The sequence below is a fragment of the Danio aesculapii genome, chromosome 1, assembly GCF_903798145.1.
Source record: "Danio aesculapii chromosome 1, fDanAes4.1, whole genome shotgun sequence".
Taxonomy (NCBI): domain Eukaryota; kingdom Metazoa; phylum Chordata; class Actinopteri; order Cypriniformes; family Danionidae; genus Danio; species Danio aesculapii.
In genome coordinates, this window is record NC_079435.1 from 3,478,647 (window position 1) to 3,500,675 (window position 22,029).

Consider the following 22,029-nt stretch of genomic DNA (forward strand, 5'->3'; position numbering starts at 1 on the left):
AGAAAGTGGAGGAACTTAAGAAGAGACGCCATTTCTAGTCTTTAAAACTCAGAAACACGACATATATTTTGTGGTAAGTCATTTTTTATCAAGTTATTCATGCACATTTATTCTTTTATTCAAGACAATTAAACCAATCAAAGTGTCAGAAGCCTTGTATAGTATGTTCATGAATAATTATCTGAAGTTGTCTTTTTTATTATTCAATAAATTAGTTTAGATCTGCAAGTTAAGATATATGCAGTTGAGACTAATTGCGCAAATTAAGTCTGTTTCTAAATCTCAGTAATACTTAGTTAAATCCATACATACTTTATCTCTTGTAGATTAGATTACTGGAGTTCCTTGTGTTATGGGATTCAAAACAAAACTTGGTGCAGAATAAAGACATTTTCTGATAGGCACTTTGAGAAATGAGCATGTTTTAAGACAACTACTCTGCCTGCCTGTTGCATATGGATTAAGCTTAAGGCTTCGTTATTTGTTGTTAGCATTAAATGGTACAGCTCCATCACATATAGCAGATGTGATTCTGGTGAAGAAATTTAAAAACAATTACGTTGTGAATCTCTGAATGTGTTTTCTGTCCCACACCCAAACCGAAAAAGGAGGTGATCGCTCCGCCGTCTCTACACACTCAGAAATAAAGGTACAAAGTCTGTCACTGTGCTGGTACCTTTTCAACTACTAGACTTTTGTACCACACAGGTGGACATTAGTACCTTTAGGGTACACTTTTGTACCTTTATGGTACTCTGAGGTACACATTTGAACTTTTTAGGTAATAATAGGTTCGTGTCAGGACCTGTTGGGAACAAAAATGCAGCTTTTGAAAAGTTACTGCCCTGGTATCAGATGCTGTACCTTTATTTCTGAGAGTGCAGGCTGTGTAATGCCCTGCCTATTTATATTAGTAATAGTGAAAAACATACTATTTCACAGCAGCATTTGACCTTACATGAGTGTGTTTTTAATGTTGAAGACTTTTATTTTAATGTTGAATCTGAACCTATTTGAGTTTATTGAGTGTTAATGAAATGTTAGAGTATTTAGGCCTTGTTGTAAGCAGTGAAATGGATTTTATTTATACAATTTTATTTTGTATTGTGTCTGTACATCACTGTGCTCAGCTGTTGTTGTATTAGCATGTGCTTTATAGATAAAGTGAACATTAAAAACAAGACCAAAAATTACAATATATAATATTTGCTCTCAAACACTATGCCTTATTGAATTGAACAGACACAAAGCTACTGATCCTGGACTAACTGTGTCCTTTGCCACGTACTATAGCCCTATGGGTAAACAGATGTTATAGTATACAGCATGTATATATACTATCGTTGAAGTAGTAGACCTAATATCGACGCTGAATAATGACAACTATTATATCTATATAATCTATTATAACTATAATATCTTGTTTTTGGTTTGAAATAAGATTATTCTGCTTTCCCCACTGGCAGAAGGTTTTGCTTGTTTTGAGGAAAAACTCACAAAATTTGTACTTATTTCTGAAAATAAGACAATATTTTATGCTTGACTTGAAAATGCTTTTTGATTCATGAAGTTTTGGACTAGAAACAAGGCAAAAACTGTGAGTAATAAATGTAGTGTATTATTATTATTATTATTATTATTATTATTATTATTATTATTATTATTATTATCATTATTATTATTATTTGCATTAAATACACACATATTGATTGATTCATTTACATTTGCTTAGTCCCTTTATTTATCAGAGGCCACCACAGTGAAATGAACCACAAACTGTTCCAGCATATGTTTTTACACAGCGGATGCCCTTCCAGACGCATCTCAGTACTGGGAAACCACAGACTGATCAACATGTATAATACAATCATGTGAGACAAACTATTAATAAGAAAGAAGGGGAACCAAAAGAAACACATGACGAAAATAGGGAAACACAAAAGTCATGACCCTGAATCGGTTTCAATTTGACGGCCAACAATTTGTGATGACCACGATATTGCAATGTAATCCAGTTTAAATCTGTATTTATACCAGGAGGGACTCTTCCTTATCTATTATATATTGTTTCTTTGTACAACAGCATTTAATTCAGTCTCCGCACTCATTTAGTGAATGAAAGAAGAACACTAAAATGAGTGTCCAAAATGAGAGAGAAGACAAGGTTTCTGCATCTAAAATTAGTTCATCATTTCCCAGTAATGACCTAACAGTGACCTCTGATTTCAGGTAAGACGCTGGCCATTTGACTACTGATGGATGTTTTTATCTGAATTACATATGTGTGGATTACAAAGTGATTGGCAGTGCATTTTAGGAGACTTCAGGGAATTTTATAGCATCACAGAAGTATTTCATTTATGTGTTTAACCTGTCACATGACTAGTGGATGATCTGTCCAGGCTTCAAAAACAAGAAGTGAAATCAAGAAGTGTTTTCTCTGAGAGCCTTTCTCAATATGTCAGGAAGATTTAAGCACTTGAAATTCAATTTAACTTCTGCTTATTCATATTTGCAGCCTGCAAATGTACTGATTGTTTTAAGCCGATATGCACTGATACATCATCCAGTAATCTGTATATTAGGGGTGGGCGATATGACCTAAAATGAATATCACGATATTTTTCATCTTTTGAACGGTGACGGTATAATATCATGGTATTACTTTCAATAGCAAAATAATATACATTTCAAGTAAGAACGGACAAAAGAAAAAGTCTCACTTCTATCACTCTTTAAGTTTTGGTTTCGGTTTGTGTCATTTTAAATGCTCCGTCCCGTTATGAGCTGATCTTCGTTTTTCTCTGTGTGTGGAATAAAGCAGGCGAGTCAGCCGCACCAATTTATGAGCAGACAGAGCAGGATTCTCGCGATGACCACCAGCGCAATTCTGCTCTTTGTTATGAGCCGTAGTTTCATTGTAAACTTAGTAAAGACGAGTTTCTTTGGCGATGATGTCTACAGTGTTAGATTTTACATTTAGCGGACATTTGCGCTGAACACGCAGTGAAAGCAACGCAACAAGATTCGGGTACCTTCTCCGAAAACACTCGATTGATCTCAGCTGGCGGATCAACATTTACCTCATGTCATGATCGCTGTCATCTGCGCCATTATTATTATTATTATTATTATTATTATTATAACTTTAAGTGAGGTTTGCAAACCTGTGCACTTTTCATTCTTCAGCCGTTTGCATTTCCTGCGGTAACAAAAGCTCCCTGTTATCTGACAGCGGGAAGCGTTGAGTGATTGAGAGCTAATATGAACCAATACAGTGGCAGCGTAGAGCGATTCAGCAAGTTTATAGAGAAAATCAAATGCTCCCAAATATATTATGAGGGCGCATAGATTAAATTTCGGGTGCACATGCGACCAAAATGGTTGCAATTTCGAGCCCTGTAGTATAAGGACATGTATTCAGACCACAACTGAACGTTTGAAGAAAATTGAATGCTTTATTATTTAGAATTAGCTATTATTGATGTAAATGCAGCCGTTCAAGGCACATAATTGATTTATTACGGTATTAGAAAATCCATGTCGTGGCGCAATGTCACACCGGTTAGATTTTACTATGACACCGGTGTACCGCCCACCCCTACTGTATATGTCACAATAAGGAATTATCCATGCTATTATCCAGTTTTAAACAAGCCATTTCTAGGAGCCAAGTGAATAGCTGTCTATTTACTGTTTTTATACTCAATTTCTGCCATTATAAAAAATAACAGTGTTTTTAAATCAGGTCTTGGGTGCTTTATTAAAAGCTTCTACCTGTAAATAATCCCTACTTTTATATTACTTGTACTCTAAAGTCAAAGTTTAAGGGCTCATTCACACTAAGCACAATAACTATTAAGATAGTGGTAAAGACGTTATAAATATTGTTCTGAATGTAAAACAACAGCAGTTTTTCAGACCACAGAAATAACCATAAAGATGTAGAGTAATGATATTGTTGGGTTCCCTTTGTGAAGGATTTCTCTAGCTAACAAATGATTAAATACTGAAAGCCAGTCAGAATCACTGAAATATAAAGGGCTAATGCTATTTTTAGCTGCAGAATGACATTGTGGAGAAGCTCTGCTTGATGTTAAGCCGTCTTTTCAAAGATTATTTAAAGATAATCTTGGAAACAGTTCATTAAACTATGGGAAATAATGATAAAAACATATAAGGTTATGCTAGTTAAGCTGGCAGATTAAAGTATAAAAATAAAAGCACCTCAGGTTTACAGTATAGTTTCAGCATATTTATGTTTCCTCCTTTGAAAATGCTGGGGGTAATAATTTGTGTTGTTTTTATGCCACTAAACTGACTGCGATCGCTGAATTCACTGTTTGAATATAGATTACACTTGCTGGATTCAAGTGGTGCTCACTGCAGAGCCACTTAGGCAGAGCTGAGCTCCAGCAAGGGGGGGAGCTTGAGCTCCAGCTCTTCCTTCCTTGCACTTCTTCTACGAGTGATGTCACTGGGGGTTGGGGTTAGGTGTGGGGTGGGTGTACGCATTAAAACAGCTTACAGGAGGAGGAGCGAGAGCTCAAGCTCCCCTTCGCTGGAGCTCAAATGGCTCTGCAGCTAGTAGTGTCTCACTGGATTCACTGGTCAGATGCACTAGAAATGCAGCACACTGAGGACATCCGCTGGTTACAAAGGGGATAATGCCAAAAAGAAGTATATACTGAAAAAAATAATGGATCCTTGGTGTGAACAGGAGTTAAGACTGTTTTGAAAGACAAGTTTTATACCAATAGGCCCTAGTTTTTTCGCCACACAAATATTCTCATCCCCTTCATATCCGTGCATTATTATAGATCAGGAAGGGCAGTTTCCAGCTTTCTTGTATATGCTTGTATGGGGGTCAAGTCTTTGTCACAGTTCTAGCTGTCCTCCTGTGAGGCTTTGTAAGCTTGGCCTTGTCCTCTCTATCCTGTGTATCTGTGTTAGCTTTTCTATAAAATTACTAGTTGTTTTTTTGTACAAATACAAATTGATAAAAAGAATCTGCTAAATTAATACATTTAGGTGCTAAAAAATTATACTTTGAGATTTTGTAAACACTTTTGCTACGGCTCAGTTTTAGTTTGTTTGTTTGGTCAACATTAGCAGGAGGAAGAGACAAAAATCAGACACCTCCGAACCCAGCATTGTGTCTCTGAAGAGCGACGTATCCATGAGGCAACCCCCTGTACTGAGTGACATCTCAATGACCTCTGACCCTCAGTAAGTATAAACATTCATATGCCAATGCACTGTATTACATCTCAAATCAACAATGTTGAGCATGTTACTTAAGGAAAAGTAATTATAGATACTGGTTACTTTCACAAAAAGTTATTAAATTAAATTATAAAAGTACCTAATTATTATTACCTAAATTATTAATATTATAAAACATTCTACATTATTCTATACTATATTAATGTTGCTGTGCGACAATATAAGAGACATTTGTCAAGTTATACATATATTTAGATTTATTAATACAATAATATATTCATTCATTTTCCTTCAGCTTTGTCTCTTTATTTATCAGGGGTCCCCACAGCGCAATGAACCACTAAATTAATATACTTAGATGCAAAACAATGTTACTTTCGAGATATACACTCTAGCTACTGCTGATTTCTGTTTGTTTGTTTGTTTGTTTGTTTGTTTGTTTGGTCAATATTAGGAGGAGGAAGAGACAGAAATCAGACACTTCTGAACCCAGCATTGTGTCTCTGAAGAGCGACGGATCCATGAGGCAACCCCCTGTACTGAGTGACATCTCAATGACCTCTGACCCTCAGTAAGTATAAACATTCATATGCTAATGCACTGTATTACATCTCAAATCAACAATGTTGAGCATGTTACTTAAGGAAAAGTAATTATAGAGACTGGTTACTTTCACAAAAAGTAATTAAATTAAATTATAAAAGTACCTAATTATTATTACCTAAACTATTAATATTATAAAACATTCTACATTATTCTATACTATATTAATGTTGCTGTGCGACAATATAAGAGACATCTGTCAAGATATACATATATTTAGATTTATTAATAAAATAATATATTCATTCATTTTCCTTCAGCTTTGTCTCTTTATTTATGAGGGGTCCCCACAGCGCGATGAACCACCAAATTAATATACTTAGATGCAAAACAATGGTACTTTCGAGATATACAAGGTAGCTACTGCTGAGTTCTGTCTGTTTGTTTGTTTGTTTGGTCAACATTAGCAGGAGGAAGAGACATAAATCAGACACTTCCGAACCCAGCATTGTGTCTCTGAAGAGCGACGTGTCCATGAGGCAACCCCCTGTACTGAGTGACATCTCAATGACCTCTGACCCTCAGTAAGTATAAACATTCATATGCTAATGCACTGTATTACATCTCAAATCAACAATGTTGGGCATGTTACTTAAGGAAAAGTAATTATAGAGACTGGTTACTTTCACAAAAAGTAATTAAATTAAATTATAAAAGTACCTAATTATTATTACCTAAATTATTAATATTATAAAACATTCTACATTATTCTATACTATATTAATGTTGTTGTGCGACAATATAAGAGACATCTGTCAAGTTATACATATATTTAGATTTATTAATAAAATAATATATTCATTCATTTTCCTTCAGCTTTGTCTCTTTATTTATGAGGGGTCTCCACAGCACGATGAACCACCAAATTAATATACTTAGATGCAAAACAATGTTACTTTCGAGATATACACTGTTGCTACTGCTGATTTCTGTTTGTTTGTTTGTTTGTTTGTTTGTTTGTTTGTTTGTTTGGTCAACATTAGGAGGAGGAAGAGACGGAAATCAGACACTCCTGAACCCAGCATTGTGTCTCTGAAGAGCGACGTGGCCATGAGGCAACCTCCTGTACTGAGTGACATCTCAATGACCTCTGACCCTCAGTAAGAATAAACATTCATATGTCAACGCACTGTATTACATCTTGAAAGCCTTTATTATGAATGACTGTATGTTTCTGAGAATCGATCTACAGTATGTAGAAATCCTTTATAATCTTGAATAATTTATTTGAATAAGATCAGTGTAGGGTGTCATGGTGGCGCAGTGGGTAGCACGATCGCCTCACAGCAAAAAGATTGCTGGTTTGCAACCGTGTTGGCGTGGGTTTCCTCCGGGTGCTCCGGTTTCCCCCACAAGTCCAAAGACATGTGGGATAGGTGAATTGGGTAAGCTAAATTGTCATTAGTGTATGTGTGTGTGAGTGAGTGTGTATGGATGTTTCCCAGTTCATAGCTGGAAGGGCATCCGCTGCGTAAAACATATGCTGGATATGTTGGTGGTTCATTCCACTGTGGCAACCCCAGATTAATAAAGGGACTAAGCCAAAAAGAAAATGAATGAATGAAGATCAGTGTAATAATTGTAATTTTTTTTTTATGATAGATTTTTTCTGACCTGCGCTAAATATGCTCAGACTGTTGATCTGCAGGAATCAGAGGATGATGTCCTCCATAGAGTCAAGGACCAGCACAAAATCAGCATGAAGAACAAATATGAGGGATTATTTGAGGGAGTCAAACTCCAAAAGACTCAAACCCTCCTGAACAGGATCTACACACAGCTGTACATCATAGAAGGAGAGAGTGAAGGAGTGAATGAAGAACATGAGGTTTTACAGATGGAGAAAACAGCCAGAACAAAACACTCACAACACACTCCAATCTACTGCAATGACATCTTTAAAGAGGAGAAAGAGCAAATCAAGACTGTTCTTACTAAAGGCATCGCTGGAATCGGGAAAACCGTCTCTGTGCAGAAGTTCATTCTGGACTGGGCCGAGGGAAAAGCCAATCAGGATGTAGATTTCATGTTTGTGCTTCCATTTCGAGAGCTGAACTTGATCAGAGATCATCAGTACAGTCTTCACAGACTTCTGCTGGACTTTCATCCTGAACTTGAAGATCTGGAGCCCGAGATTTATGAGGAGTGTAAAGTTGTGTTCATCTTTGATGGTCTGGATGAAAGCAGAATCACACTGATGTTTTCAGACGCTCAGAGAGTTTGTGATGTGACTGAGATTTCATCAGTGGCTGTGTTGATGTCAAAGCTGATGAAAGGAGAGCTTCTTCCCTCTGCTCTCATCTGGATCACCTCCAGACCAGCAGCAGCCAATCAGATCCCCTCCAAATACATCAAGCGTCTGACAGAAATTCAGGGATTCACTGAGCCTCAGAGGGAGGAATATTTCAGGAAGAGAATCGGTGAGCAGCATCTAGCCAGCAGAATCATCTCACACATCAGAAGAGCAAGAAGCCTCCACATCATGTGCCACATACCCGTCTTCTGCTGGATCTCATCCACTGTGCTTCAGAAGCTCCTGGAAGGAGATCTGAGTGCAGAAATCCCTCAAACTCTGACTGAAATGTACATCCACTTCCTGCTGATTCAGATCAACACGACGAAGCAGAAGTATGAGGAGAGAGATGCAGAGAAACTCCTGCAGTCCAACAGAGAAGTGATTGTCAGACTTGCTGAAGTGGCTTTCAGACAGCTGATGAAGGGCAATGTGATGTTCTATGAGGAGGACCTGATTGAGAGCGGCGTAGACGTCTCTGACGCCTCAGTGTATTCTGGGATTTGCACTGAGATCTTCAAGGAGGAATCTGTGATTCATCAGAGGAAGGTCTACAGCTTCATCCATCTGAGCGTTCAGGAGTTTCTTGCTGCTTTTTATTTGTTTTACCATTACGTGATAAAAAATGTTGACACACTGCGTTTTTGTGATGTAATACAAAATCTACATAGAGATATAATCAACAAAGCCCTTGAGAGTGAGAATGGTCATCTGGATCTGTTCCTGCGGTTCCTGCTGGGCGTCTCACTGGAGTCCAATCAGAGACTCTTACAGGATCTACTGACACACACAGAGAAGAGCTCAGAGAGCATCAGGAGAAGCACACAGTACATTAAAGAGAAGATCAGAGATGGACATGGACTCTCCACTGAGAGATCCATCAATCTGTTCCTCTGTCTGCTGGAAGTGAAAGATCAGACTCTGTCCAGAGAGATCCAGGAGTTTGTGAAATCAGACAAACAGTCAGAGGAGAAGCTCTCTCCTGCTCACTGCTCAACAATCGCCTACATGCTTCAGATGTCAGAGGAGGTGCTGGATGAGCTGGAGCTCTGGAAATACAACACATCAGATGAGGGCAGAAGAAGACTGATACCAGCCGTCAGCAACTGCAGAAGAGCTCTGTGAGTGTGACAATGAAATGTTTCTACAGGACATTATTCTGTCTGAAAGAAGTTATAATTATAAATGATTCGCTATATTCTACATTTAATGACATCCCAGGTAGCAAAGAATTCTGGCCCAGATTTGGCATAAATCTGGCACAGCAGGCATTCATCCGGCAGTGGCATACAGCATGTGGGCCAAACATGGGCCTGGTTTGGCAGAGGTGGCACCGTCTTTAAGGCGGCACACAATACTTGGGCCAGATGTAAAATGTAGTATTTGGCCCAGATGTTAATAATTGATATATGGGCCATGTGAGTCTGGTCTATCTTGACCCATAATATATTATTTTCAAATAAAAATAAAAAATTCTACCTATCTGGTCGCTTCGAGGAAAAGCACGCCCATAGCACGCCTAAAGTGCAATGATTCATGGGTTTATCAATTTCATTGCAGTCGTGACACACCAACATATCTGGCCCAGTTCAGGCTCAGTTATGGGTTATTAACTTGGCTAAGACTTGGCCCAGATTTGGTCCATGTTTGGCTCTTGTCTGGAAGCACAGACTTGGTCCAGTCATGTACCGTATTTCACTGCAGCATGTGGGCCAAGCAAAAGCTGATTGTGTGGGGTAGAGCTGGGCCAGAGATATTTTGCTATGTGGGATCCCAATATGGCTGGTTTAGGAGTGTGCTTGTGGGAATTATTATCCATTCTTCTTGAAACGCATTTGTGAAGTCAAGCACTGATGTTGGATGTGTTGTGAATTTCTCTATCTGGCTCACGACACCAAAATTGTTGTGAAATTCTAAGCCGAGCCAGAAACCAGGGAGAACTTTCGGGTATCTCTAAAGCAGAATCCTTTAATAAAAAGAACTCGGCGTCGATGTGGCGTCATCGAAAGAACTCTGTCTGTCTTAGTGCATTAGGCAGTAGTTTAAATACATTTTTACAGACATTGATACATAGAGGTGGGGACAGTCTAAAACAAAGCATGCAAATGAAGTGTTGTTGTCGGCAGGGTAAATCGCCTTTCCCCCCAGCCCCGATCTCTTCAGCATATAAGTACTCGTTCATGATTTTAGCATGAACACAAAGCATGCAAATGAAATACTGGAGACCGAACCCATCCGGCCATTTGACCAGCTTGAAAGTATCACCCAAAGACAAATGAAGAGATGTTAAGATGATGCCTTAAGCATTTGAATCACTTTGGCACAGTCAGTGCTCAGGAAACCAAGAGATTTTAAGGTCTGTCACACCCTAGCTAGAGTTTTGAATGAAACGAGCTAATTACAAAACCAAAGAGTATAACTTTTCAGTTATATATAGATTATTGCTAATTTGGAACTGGATTATATCAATTTATATTCCCAGGCCTGGTTCAAGCTCTCCACTCTAATTCATCCCAAACATGTTTATTCAGGTTGAGGTTAGGACTGTGTGCAGGCCAGTCAAGTTCCTCCACACCAAACTTCTTATTTGCGTCTTTGTTGACCTTGCGTTGTGCCCTCGTGCTCAGTCATGTTGAACAGGATTCCCCATCCCCAAACTCTACCCACAATGTTGGGAGTATGAAATTGTCCAAAATGTATTGGTTTACTGAAGTTCTGAACTAAGGGGCCAGGGTGTCACGGTGGTGCAGTGGGTAGCACAATTGCCTCTCAGCAAGAAGGTCACTGGTTCGAGCCTCGGCTGGGTCAGTTGGCATTTGTGTGTGGAGTTTGCATGTTCTCCCTGTGTTGGCGTGGGTTTCCTCCAGGTGCTCCGTTTTCCCTCACGAGTCCAAAGACATGTGGTACAGGTGAATTGGGTAAGCTAAATTGTCCGTAGTTTATGTTTGTGAATGAGTGTGTATGGATGTTACCCAGTGATGGGTTGAAGTTGGAAGGGCATCCGCTGTGTAAAACATATGCTGGAAAAGTTGGTGGTTCATTCCGCTGTGGCAGATTAATAAAGGTAGTAAGCCAAAAAGAAAATGAATGAATGAACTGGGGCTAATTCTTAAATCCTGAAAAACAACCCCACACTATAACTCTTAGTTCATTCTTATAATTCATTCATCATACTCTACACTGGCAAGAATATTCTCATGGCAATCACCAAACCCAGGCTTGTTCATCAAATTAGCAGACAGAGGAGTGTGATAGGTCACTGTTGAGAACTCGTCTCCACTGCTCTCAAGTCAGTGGCAACCTGCTTAATACCACTGCATCCAATGGCACTTAAAAGGTTTGGATGCAGCTGCTTGGTTGCTAAGTTGCTGTTGTTCCCAATTGATTTATATGATCACAACAATTGACTGTGGAAGATTTTATATTAAAGAAAATACATGAATGGACTTATTGCACACATGGCTCCTATCACTGCTCCATTCTTGAGTTCATGAGAGCTCATCTGGAGGGATGTGCCAAAACTGTTTGCAATATACTGTATGTCTTCTTGATGTTTAATATGTTGAAAACAAAGTTGCAGGGTCATGCTAATTATTACTAATTTACCTTTTCAGTCTTGCTGGGTGCAATCTCTCTACTCAGGATTGTGAAATTGTGTCGTCAGTTCTTCAATCCTCAAATTGTGTCCTGAAAGAGCTGGACCTGAGTAACAATGACCTGCAGGATTCAGGAGTGAAGCTACTCTCTGACGGACTGAAGAGTCCCAATTGTCAGCTGGAGATACTGAGGTCTGAGTTTATAACAAGAGGTTTTAATATGTTATAATATGTATAATATGTTGTAAAATCCACATTCCAACCCTGCTAAAAAAAATCCAGCTTAAACCAGCCTAGGCTGGTTGGCTGGATTTAGCTGGTTGACCAGCCTGGTTATAGAGGGGTTTTGGCCATTTCCAGGCTGGTTTCCAGCCATTTCCAGCCTGGTCTTAGCTGGTCAGGCTGGAAAATGACCAGCTAAAACCATCTAAAACCAGTTTGACCAGCCTGGTTTAAGCTGGTTTTGACTGGGCTCCCAGCCTGGCTAGGTTGGTCAAGCTGGTTTTAGCTGGTCATCTCCCAGCCTGACCCGCTAAGACCAGGCTAGAAATGGCTGGAAACCAGCCTGGAAGTGGCCAAAACCCCTATAAAACCAGGCTGGTCAACCAGCTAAAACCAGCCAACCAGCCTAGGCTGGTTTAAGCAGTTTTTTCAGTAGGGAAACTATCAGTGTCATGTAGATTTTAGCGTCAACCCTTATCAACCGCCAGAACAAGCTAATCAAGCTCTTGCTAGGTATACTTGAAACTGCCATACAGGTGTCTAAACTCTGTAAAACCCTCCTGGACCAAGTTTGGTGACCCCTGCTTCAAAATAACTTCTAGTTTGTGTGTGTGTGTGTGTGTTTATTGTCAGGTTGTCTGGCTGCATGGTGACAGAGGAAGGCTGTGGTTTTCTGTCTTCAGCTCTGAGTTCAAACCCCTCACACCTAAGAGAGCTGGATCTGAGCTACAATCATCCAGGAGATTCAGGAGTCCAGCTGCTCCAACACAAACTGGAGGATCCACACTATACACTGCAGAAACTCAAGTATGTGGAAAAATTTAAACATTTCTCTCTGTCTGTGGCTTTCAGCACTGCTTTACTAGCTACAGATTTGTTGGGTTAAAGAGTACTAGTGCTGTTAAACAATAAATCCAAAATAAAAGTTTGTATTTACAAATGTGTGTACTCACTGTGTATAAATAGTGTGTATATGTACATTAAAAATGATCAAATCAAAGAACGTTGAATGTGATTAATCACAGTTAAACTTTTGACAGCGCTAGTAACCCCAAAAGTAAAGCTGTGACATACATTAGCTGTAATACTTTATATCAATGAATGTTTATGAATGATTAAAGTCATTCATTTCCTCTAATGTTTTATTGTTTTTGTCTGTTCAGTGTGGATCATGGAGGACATTTCAGGATCACACATGGAATGCGAAAATGTATTTCCACAAAGACACACACGAATATACATATTTCTGCATATTTAATTATTTTATTGAATTAATTGGCAGTTTTTAACCTGTCCTGAAGCACTTCCACCACAGCACAATTTATATCTCACTCATCTGAAGCCCAGCTAATAGTCCTATACAATCATAGCTGTATTCTCTCTCCTTGTGTGCAGATGCCTGTAGCCTCTCACTGGATCCATACACAGCACACACTCGCGTGATTGTGTCTGAGGACAACAGAAAGGGAACACATGTGAGAGATCATCAGCCGTATCCTGATCATCCAGACAGATTTGAGAACTATGAGCAGATTCTGTGTCCAGAGTCTCTGACTGGACGCTGTTACTGGGAGGCGAAATTGACAGGCTGGGGTCACGCGGCGGTGGCATATAAAGGGATCCAGAGGAAAGGAGGAATTGACTGTCGCTTCGGTCTTAATAACAAGTCCTGGAATCTCTACTTTTGCGATACGATTTTCTCTGCATGGCACGATGGTAAGGCTAACAGCACACCTATTCCTCCCTCCTCCTCTTTATCCAATAGAGTAGGGGTCTATCTAGACGTGTCGTCAGGCCGTCTGTCCTTCTACAGCGTCTCTGATGCACAAACACTCACACACATATACACATTCAACACTACATTCACTGAACCCCTCTATGCTGGATTTGGGTTTTACAATGATTCTGAAGTGTCTCTGTGTCAGATTTAACAGTCTGATCACAGCACAGTTTACAGACCACCGTACGAACATTTCACAATTCTTAATAATGTCATATTTCTTTCTTGAAGTTCTTGCATGCATCTAAATATTGACTTTCTGTTGTTCATATTTTTTATTTTCATTATTTATGTGGTTTACCTATTGACCAAACAGACCATTTAAACCATTAAATTAATGCAAGGTCTGACTATTTTCTGACTGCCCTGCTGAAAAAAACAGGTTAAACCAGCCTAAGCTGGTTGGCTGGTTTTAGCTGGTCGACCAGCCTGGTTTTAGAGGGGTTTTGGCCATTTCCAGGCTGGTTTCCAGCCATTTCCAGCCTGGCTTTAGCTGGTCAGGCTGGAAAATGACCAGCTAAAACCACCTTGACCAGCCTGGTTTAAGCTGAACATAGCTGGTTTTGGCTGGGCTCCCAGCCTGGTTAGGCTGGTCAAGCTGGTTTTAGCTGGTCATCTTCCAGCCTGACCAGCTAAGGCCAGGCTGGAAATGGCTGGAAACCAGCCTGGAAATGGCCAAAACCCCTCTAAAACCAGGCTGGTCGACCAGCTAAAACCAGCCAACCAGCTTAGGCTGGTTTAAGCTGTTTTTTTCAGCAGGGTGTAGATTAAGGGTGTTTTTTTTGTAATTGTTCATATGTTTTATTTCCACTATTTATGAGGTTTACCTATTGATTAACCTATTTGTGCCCACATTTTTCTAAGTGGTTTCATGCCTCGTTAATAGTGTCCTAAATTAACATGTTTGGCATTTATTTTTTCCAGGTTTTTTATTTATTTATTTTTTTTATTTGAATATGCAGCAATTATAGTTGCTGGTGGACAAATATGTTCTAAGAAACCTTTAATATAACATTTGAATAGGAAGAGAACATTTGGCTTTCTAACTCAAAACAACTGCTGTCAACAGATAAATTCTTATTCATAAACACATTTAATATGTTTAAAATTAGAAAACCATTTGATATGAACGCCCAAAAAAGATCTATCCATATGATTTCAATATAAAGAACTAATCCATTTTTCTTAAAGTGATGAAACACACTAGTTTCCCCCAATAAAACAAGCATTTTCAGTAAATCTCACTAAAATTTTAGTAGCATGAAAATTGTCTTCATTTGGGAAATTTGTCTTTCTTTGCCTCCATTTTGCATTCTGGAATTAGGGGTACACTGAAAAAAAGTGTTGCATGCAAAACTGTTGCAAACAATTTATTTGTGTTGAATTGAAACAAACAAATTAAATTGAGCAGTGTTCAACTTAATTTGTTTGTTTAAATTCAGCCCAAATAAATTGTTTACAACCACTTAACGTAAAATAAATTGAGTAAATCCAAGGAATCATCTTTGAATATTTTTTTTCAGTGTAGGAAGCTGAAAGCCTCACGTGATCGGAAGTAAATCAATTCTTTTTTTTTTTCTTGAAATTTTTATTTCATTGAGAAATTAAACAGATAACATGTAGAAAATTAGCTATCAAAGGAAAATGGCAGCTTTGTACTTCTGCAACTATAGTTGCTGGTGGGCGTAAATGGGTTAAACAGACCATTTGAACCATTATATTAATGCAAGGTCTAACTATTTACTGACTGTTCAGTATACTGTCTGTCTATTTGGATGTAACGCAATGTATTTTTTGCATTGTGCTTTACTTTATGGGATAACCATCTGATGCAGTGGTGAATGTAACTTTTAAGCATCAGATCAGGTGAGAATGTCTTCGTAACATCTGTTTAGTGTAATACTGGGTTACTGGTTTAATTCAATAAATCTTTATACACAGTGAAACTGATTCTGGTGTTGTCAGTGTGTTGTGTGCCATGTGTTTGTTGTGTCATGTGTTGTGTTCCATGTGCTTCTGTTTATGTCATGTGATTCCTGTGTTCTGTTTTCCCGCCGATTGTTAATGTTTAGTTCCACCTATGTCTCAGCCCTGTTTGTTATCAGTTCAATTACATTTTGTTATTATACCCCTGAGTTTGTTTCGTCTTAAGCTGCGGCCACACCGGGCTTTGTGTGTGCGAAATTCTGTCGTACGGCGCTGCGAAAAGGGGCGGGATTAAACAAGATGTTTAGACATTTAAAAAAGCGAGAGATCGCTCCATGTTTTACATTTCTGTCCAGAGAGGTCGTGTTTTGATCCTCGATTGGTCTCACGCAGTCAAGTGATGCGATTTCGCAGGTCAGAGCTCACCAAGCTTGAACTTTGCACCGCATCAACTTGCGAAACTTGACGAATGACCCTTCATTTCCGGTCGGACGCATTCGCGTGCGTATGAATGGAAGTCTATGGGAGGAAAAGCCCAGTGTGACCACAGCTTTATGTTTAGGTATTATGTTGTCATTCCAGAGGGGCACTGCACAAAAGTAAATTAAGGGATTAAGCTGTGTATATACATCTGTAATTATATTTATCTATCTGCACTCTTCTGATTATTAATAGCATCCTGTACATATATTCATTTATTGTAAATCTCTGTTCATCGCTAATACAACCTGTATATAATATTCATAGTACATCCATCTGTAAATATCACTAGTGTTTCTATAACTGTACTTTATAACTTATACCTGTATCCTGCACTTGCTGCTATTGCACTGCTGGTTAGACCTAAACTGCATTTCGTTGCCTTTTACTTGTACATGTGTAATGACAATAAAGCTGAATCTAAGTGAGGTTTATTCATAAACTAATTTCGGGAGGATCACGTGCTTATGATTTATCACAGCCGGTCTCGTATTAAGCTAATCAGTATCATCCAATCATATGAGCCATAAGCTACTATAAATAACCACAGTTTTCAGTCTACTTTATCTTCGTTTGGAAGAAACCACCCTTCCTCCCCATTCTCCTCCTTCACTATAGATCGGGCGGCACGGAGGCCCAGTGGTTAGCACTGTTAGCCCCACAGCAAGAACACTGCCAGCCCTGGTCCTGCCGGGTCGGTAGGTGTTTCTGTGAGGAGTTCGTATATTCTCCCCGTGTCCGCGTGGGTTTTTCCTGGGTTCTCCGGATTCCTCCCACCATCCAAATATATACATCATGCATAACAATCAAGCATTTGTCTAGCCCCCTTTTTTTTCCTCACATGTTCCCTTAGCTACTGCAGACGGGGAGTTCTGAGATCCACCGAGCTCAGGCTCCCCTCTCGCTCTGCGAACAGGAGGAAGCACCAGGCTCGAGGATCCCTTGAGCTCGGGGCTCTCTCCCGGGACAGCATGCCAAACAAGCTTTTGATGAATCATCAGCTAAGTGTGAACTCTTGAATGTAATCTATTAAAATCTACGCTGCACACCAAATATACTGCTTATTATAGTAAACAATATTTTTACTTTGTATTTATTTATTAAACACAATAAATATTTTTGATTTCGATTCAAATAAACCCAAAAACAAGCAAAAACAAAAGTGCTTCAGGGGTAAATAATCTGTCGGTGCTCTTTCAGAGAGATAAACGATGAAATTGTAAGTCCAAGGCACTCCAAAAGTAAGTGAAAATTATTAAGAAACCTTTATTAACATAATAATACAATTTAATTAAGGAGACACGATGGCTCAGTGGTTAGCACTGTCTCCTCACAGCAAGAAGGTCACTGGTTCGAGTCCCGGCTGGGTCAGTTGTCATTTCTATGTGGAGGTTGCATGTTCTCCCAGTGTTGGCGTGGGTTTCCTCCAGGTGCTCTGGTTTCCCCCACAGTCCAAACACATGTGCTATAGGTGAATTGGATGTATGTATAAGTGTGTATGGTTGTTTCCCAGTACTGTGTTGTGGCTGGAAGGGCATCAGCTGTGTAAAACATGCTTGAACAGTTGGTGGTTCATTCCACTGTGGCGATCCCTGATGAATAAAGAGACTAAGCTGAAGGAAAATGAATGAAGGAATAAATTGATAAGAATAAAAGGGCGTGGCTTAGATAGGAAGTCCCACCCTAAAGAGGGGTGGGGATTAGACCGGAAGTCATCACTCATCTTGACAGTAGCACCATCATAAACTCTCTCTCCAGTTGTTCAATCTTCTCCAGGAGCTCAGTGACCTGATTCGGATTGTTTTTATCCTGATTGTTCAATGTGTGAAATTTGGCACCACAGCTGTCAATCAGTAACTTTAGATCCAGACTTTGTCTAATATAATCATCTATAGATTCACCCGTCAGCAAGTCAACATGAGTGAACAGAACCAGCGTATAACGAACAGCTTCTTCTCCAAAGTTCTCCCGAATCCATTTGACAGTGTTTGCGTCTTCATCCGTGTGTCTGCCATTGGGTCTGATGACCAGGAGAAACACATTTGGACCCGGAGCACACTTCTCCAGGTATTTCTCAATGTCCTGCTTGAGTTTGTCCTGTAAATGCTTGTACCACCTCACATCTAACAGTCCAGGAGTGTCGATTACTGAGATGTTTCTTCCTGAAATCACTGCATTTTTTCTCTCACATGTTTGAGTGGAGGATAGAAAACTGACTCTGAAGGCGTCTCTTCCCAGGATAGTGTTTCCTGTTGAGCTCTTTCCTGATCCGGTTTTACCCAGAAGAACAATCCTCAGATTTTCTAGAGGAGAAAATATATTGTTAATTAGTTATACATTCAGCAATATTACATGACCTCCCTGTTATTATATTACATTACATAGATTAAAGTCACCATGAAATCAAAATTTACACTTCAAATTAAACATTTCAAATGTCACATTTGAAACTGTTTGTTTCTTTATCTTTTTTTAATTTTGACAGCATTCTGGTTTTTGAGTTTGGCCAAAACAGTGGCTCTGAACTGTCAAAACACCTCTCAACACATTTTATAACAGATGCAAAAAAGAAAACATCCTAACTCCTTTTTTTGACAATCGAATGTTTCTGATGTAGTGTGTAAATGGGATTCACACAAAATGAGGTGTCATTTATTTGTTAATGTGAAAGAATCTAACAAAGTTTGCAGTGAACTTTTGTGTTCATAGAAATAAATGTTATGTTTTGTTTTTCTTTGTTTTGCTTTTGCTTTGCTTTGCTTTGATTTGATCTGTTTTGATTTGCTTTGCTTTGCTTTGCTTTGCTTTGATTTGATTTGATTTGATTTGATCTGTTTTGATTTGCTTTGATTTGCTTTGCTTTGATTTGATTTGATCTGTTTTGCTTTGCTTTGATTTGATTTGATCTGTTTTGATTTGCTTTGCTTTGCTTTGATTTGATCTGTTTTGATTTGCTTTTCTTTGCTTTTCTTTGCTTTGCTTTTGATTTGATTTGATTTGATTTGATTTGCTTTGATCTGTTTTGATTTGTTTTGGTTTGGTTTTTGCTTTTCTTTGCTTTCTTTTGGTTTTATTTTGCTTTGTTTTGGTTTTATTTTCCTTTGTTTTGCTTTGCTTTGCTTTACTTTGCTTTGTTTTTTTTTTTTTTTTTTTTTTTTTTTTTTTTTGATTTGCTTTGATTTGATTTGATCTGTTTTGATTTGCTTTGCTTTGATTTTGATTTGCTTTGATTTGATTTGATTTGCTTTGCTTTGCTTTGCTTTGAATTTGATTTGATTTGATTTGTTTGGCTTTGATTGGCTTTGCTTTGATTTGCTTTGCTTTGATCTGTTTTGATTTGTTTTGGTTTGGTTTTTGCTTTTCTTTGCTTTACTTTGCTTTGTTTTGGTTTTATTTTTATTTTCTTTGCTTTGTGTTTCTTTTTTTTTATTATTTGATTGGCTTAGGTTTTCTTTAGCTTTTTGCTTTTGTTTTGTTTTCCTTTGCATTGTTTTCCTTTGCTTTTGTTTTCCTCTGCTCTGCTCTGCTTTGCATTGCTTTGTTTTGCTTTTTATTTGCTTTACTTTTATTTGTTTTCCTTGTATTGTTTTGCTTTGGTTTGCTTTGGGGTCTTCACGGTGGCGCAGTGGGTAGCACGGTCGCCTTACAGCAATAAGGTCACTGCTTCGAGCCTTGGCTGGGTCAGTGTTGGCGTTTCTGTGTGGAATTTGCATGTTCTCCCCGTGTTGGCGGGGAGCTCCGGTTTCCCTGGAGAAGACATGTGGTGTAGGTGAATTGGAGAAGATAGAATTGTCCGTAGTGTATGTGTGGGAATGAGTGTGTATAGATGTTTCCCAGTGATGGGTTGCAGCTTGAAGGGCATCCGCTGGATAAGTTGGCGGTTTATTCCATTGTGGCGACCCCAGATTAATAAAGGGGACTAAGCTGAAAAGAAAATGAATGAATGTTTTGCTTTGCTTAGCTTTGTTTTCCTCTGCTTTGCTTTGCATTGCTTTGTTTTGCTTTTTATTTGCTTTATTTTCATTTGTTTTCCTTTGTATTACTTTGGTTTACTTTGTTTTGTTTCCCTCTGCTTTGCTTTGCTTTGTTTTGATTTGCTTTGTTTTGTTTTTCTGCTTGGCCTTGCTTTGTTTTTTTTTTTTTTTTTTTTTTTTTGCATTGCTTTTCCTTTGTTTTGCTTTTTGTTTTCCTTTCCTTTGCATTGCTTTCCTTTTGTTTTGCTGTTTTGTTTTGCATTGATTTGCTTTGCTTTTATTTTGCTTTTGTTTTTGTTTTGTTTTCCTTTGCATTGCTTTCCTATTTTTTGCTTCACTTTATTTTGCTTTGTTTTGTTTTTTCCACTCATTCCAGTATATATGTTTGTAATTATTTGTACATCAGTAATTCACATGAAAAACGTTACCTGATAATGGTGCAGTGCGGTCTGAATCCAGTGGCATCGCTGTTGAGGCCGCCTGTAAGATGGATTTGCTTTCACCCACTGGTCCAATCACATTTGATTGAAAACTTTTAGAATTTACTATAAATGAAAAGGATTGTAATATTTATAATAATAATAATAATAATAATAATAATAATAATAATAATAAATTCTACAAATATATAAAAGTACTTACCTCCAGGGTTGGTGCTTTTCTCTGCTGCCTCTGTTGTCAGTCCCGCTGAAGCATCTGCCTTTGCTTTCTGCAAATATCTGCTAACTGCATCTGTCATGACTGTTTTGTGTTATTAATATAAAACTCATCAGTTTCTAATGCCTGACTGCATTAGAGCGTTTAAATGCATTGATTTGATATGCTTTTATTTATTTATATAAATAGACTTTTCATATCAACCATATGTATAACAATTATTAGGCTTAGACAGTAAAGCTAATGATACACGGGGCAGCTTTTTGAGCAATGTTGCTGGCCAATTTTATTGAAATGATGTCATAACTAATTAGGGCAATGGGTTACAGGTGCATTCTTAATAGGAAAATAGTCAAGCAACATCTCTCTGCAAAATTGCAGCATTGCTCAAAGTTACCCTGCACAGCTCACATTTATGGGAGGAGATTACTGGTATTTATGCCATTATTTAATGCTTCCTAAAGCATGTCTGAAATTATTCTGGCTAGTTTATGCTGGACTAACAATTAGTAGTTTATTCTTACAAAAATATTTGAATTTAAAATATGTGTACTGCACATAAAAAACCAACCCAGGCTCATTCTGAGAACGTAGTCCCGGGGACGTTTCTGGAGACCGCGAAATACGTCCCGGGAGGTACGTATTTTTGCAGTTTTTGTTTTCGCGAGTCCGCGAGAGGCCGCTGTGCTCGCTTTTTCCCGCGCCGTTCTCGGGTAAACCCGCTAGAGGCCGCTGTCGAATGACCTTCCGCCTGTCTGCCTGGATGACAGAATGATTGACCGTGCGACCGGCCAATCGGCTGACCCTCCCTCCTCCGTCCCTAAACCCAACCAACGACGATTCACAAAAGCTGTCCAGAAAAAGAAAAACCCTCGTCTGATTTTTACCACGTTTTCGGATTTTGACCACATTCTCACCCTGTGATGAACTTGTTCGCTTCATTTTTTGGATTTTGTTTTTGTTTTCTTACCCGATTTCTGGAACCGCTTTTCCCCGGACTCGAACCCGGTCGTCGTCGTGGTCAGCCCCTCTCTGCGCCTCGAGTCCGCCAGAGTACACGAAGCATTCGCTTAAAAAAATAAAATGCAGCCGTACGCACCCCCGGCTACGTATTTCGCGGTCTCCAGAAACGTCAACGGGACTACGTTCTCAGAATGAGCCTGGGTTGCAACAAACTTACCTGCATCTTTACTCTGCTTGCATTCAGTCATTCTCTCCACTTTGGTTTTAGTTGTAATGTCCCTCTCAATATTTCTTTTTTCTTTTTTCTGC

At 38.8% G+C, this 22,029-nt stretch overlaps 2 protein-coding genes across 3 annotated transcripts; one reads left to right on the plus strand and one right to left on the minus strand.

The window, feature by feature from the left end:
• LOC130222987 (NLR family CARD domain-containing protein 3) lies at window positions 1-14,079 on the plus strand. Its single transcript, XM_056455639.1, has 11 exons — window positions 1-73; window positions 2,084-2,229; window positions 5,113-5,229; window positions 5,681-5,797; window positions 6,237-6,353; window positions 6,813-6,929; window positions 7,432-9,243; window positions 11,737-11,910; window positions 12,574-12,747; window positions 13,104-13,150; window positions 13,336-14,079. Exons 2-11 carry the CDS (start codon window positions 2,135-2,137, stop codon window positions 13,869-13,871), a joined length of 3,306 nt encoding a protein of 1,101 aa, XP_056311614.1. The 5' UTR covers window positions 1-73; window positions 2,084-2,134; the 3' UTR covers window positions 13,872-14,079.
• Window positions 14,080-17,368: 3,289 nt separating this feature from the next.
• Window positions 17,369-22,022, minus strand: LOC130223011 (GTPase IMAP family member 5). 2 transcript variants are annotated; one of them, XM_056455676.1, is made up of 4 exons: window positions 21,938-22,022; window positions 20,743-20,841; window positions 20,529-20,645; window positions 17,369-18,429 (listed from the first exon to the last, which is right to left on the minus strand). In XM_056455676.1, exons 1-4 carry the CDS (start codon window positions 21,966-21,968, stop codon window positions 17,846-17,848), a joined length of 831 nt encoding a protein of 276 aa, XP_056311651.1. In that variant the 5' UTR covers window positions 21,969-22,022; the 3' UTR covers window positions 17,369-17,845. The 2 variants fall into 2 exon arrangements, with proteins under 2 accessions (XP_056311651.1, XP_056311662.1); XM_056455687.1 differs by having other exon boundaries at window positions 20,743-20,832; window positions 21,938-22,020.
• Window positions 22,023-22,029: the final 7 nt, after the last annotated feature.

Coding starts and splice junctions, on each gene's coding strand:
- LOC130223011 (XM_056455676.1), bottom strand. CDS start 21,968: ATGACTGAATGCAAGCAGAGTAAAGATGCAG. Junction 20,646..20,742: donor GAAAAGCACCAACCCTGGAG/GTAAGTACTTTT, acceptor TTTCATTTATAG/TAAATTCTAAAAGTTTTCAA. Junction 18,430..20,528: donor CCGCACTGCACCATTATCAG/GTAACGTTTTTC, acceptor TTTCTCCTCTAG/AAAATCTGAGGATTGTTCTT.
- LOC130222987 (XM_056455639.1), top strand. CDS start 2,135: ATGAGTGTCCAAAATGAGAGAGAAGACAAGGTTTCTGCATCTAAAATT. Junction 5,230..5,680: donor TCAATGACCTCTGACCCTCA/GTAAGTATAAAC, acceptor GGTCAATATTAG/GAGGAGGAAGAGACAGAAAT. Junction 13,151..13,335: donor CACACATGGAATGCGAAAAT/GTATTTCCACAA, acceptor CCTTGTGTGCAG/ATGCCTGTAGCCTCTCACTG.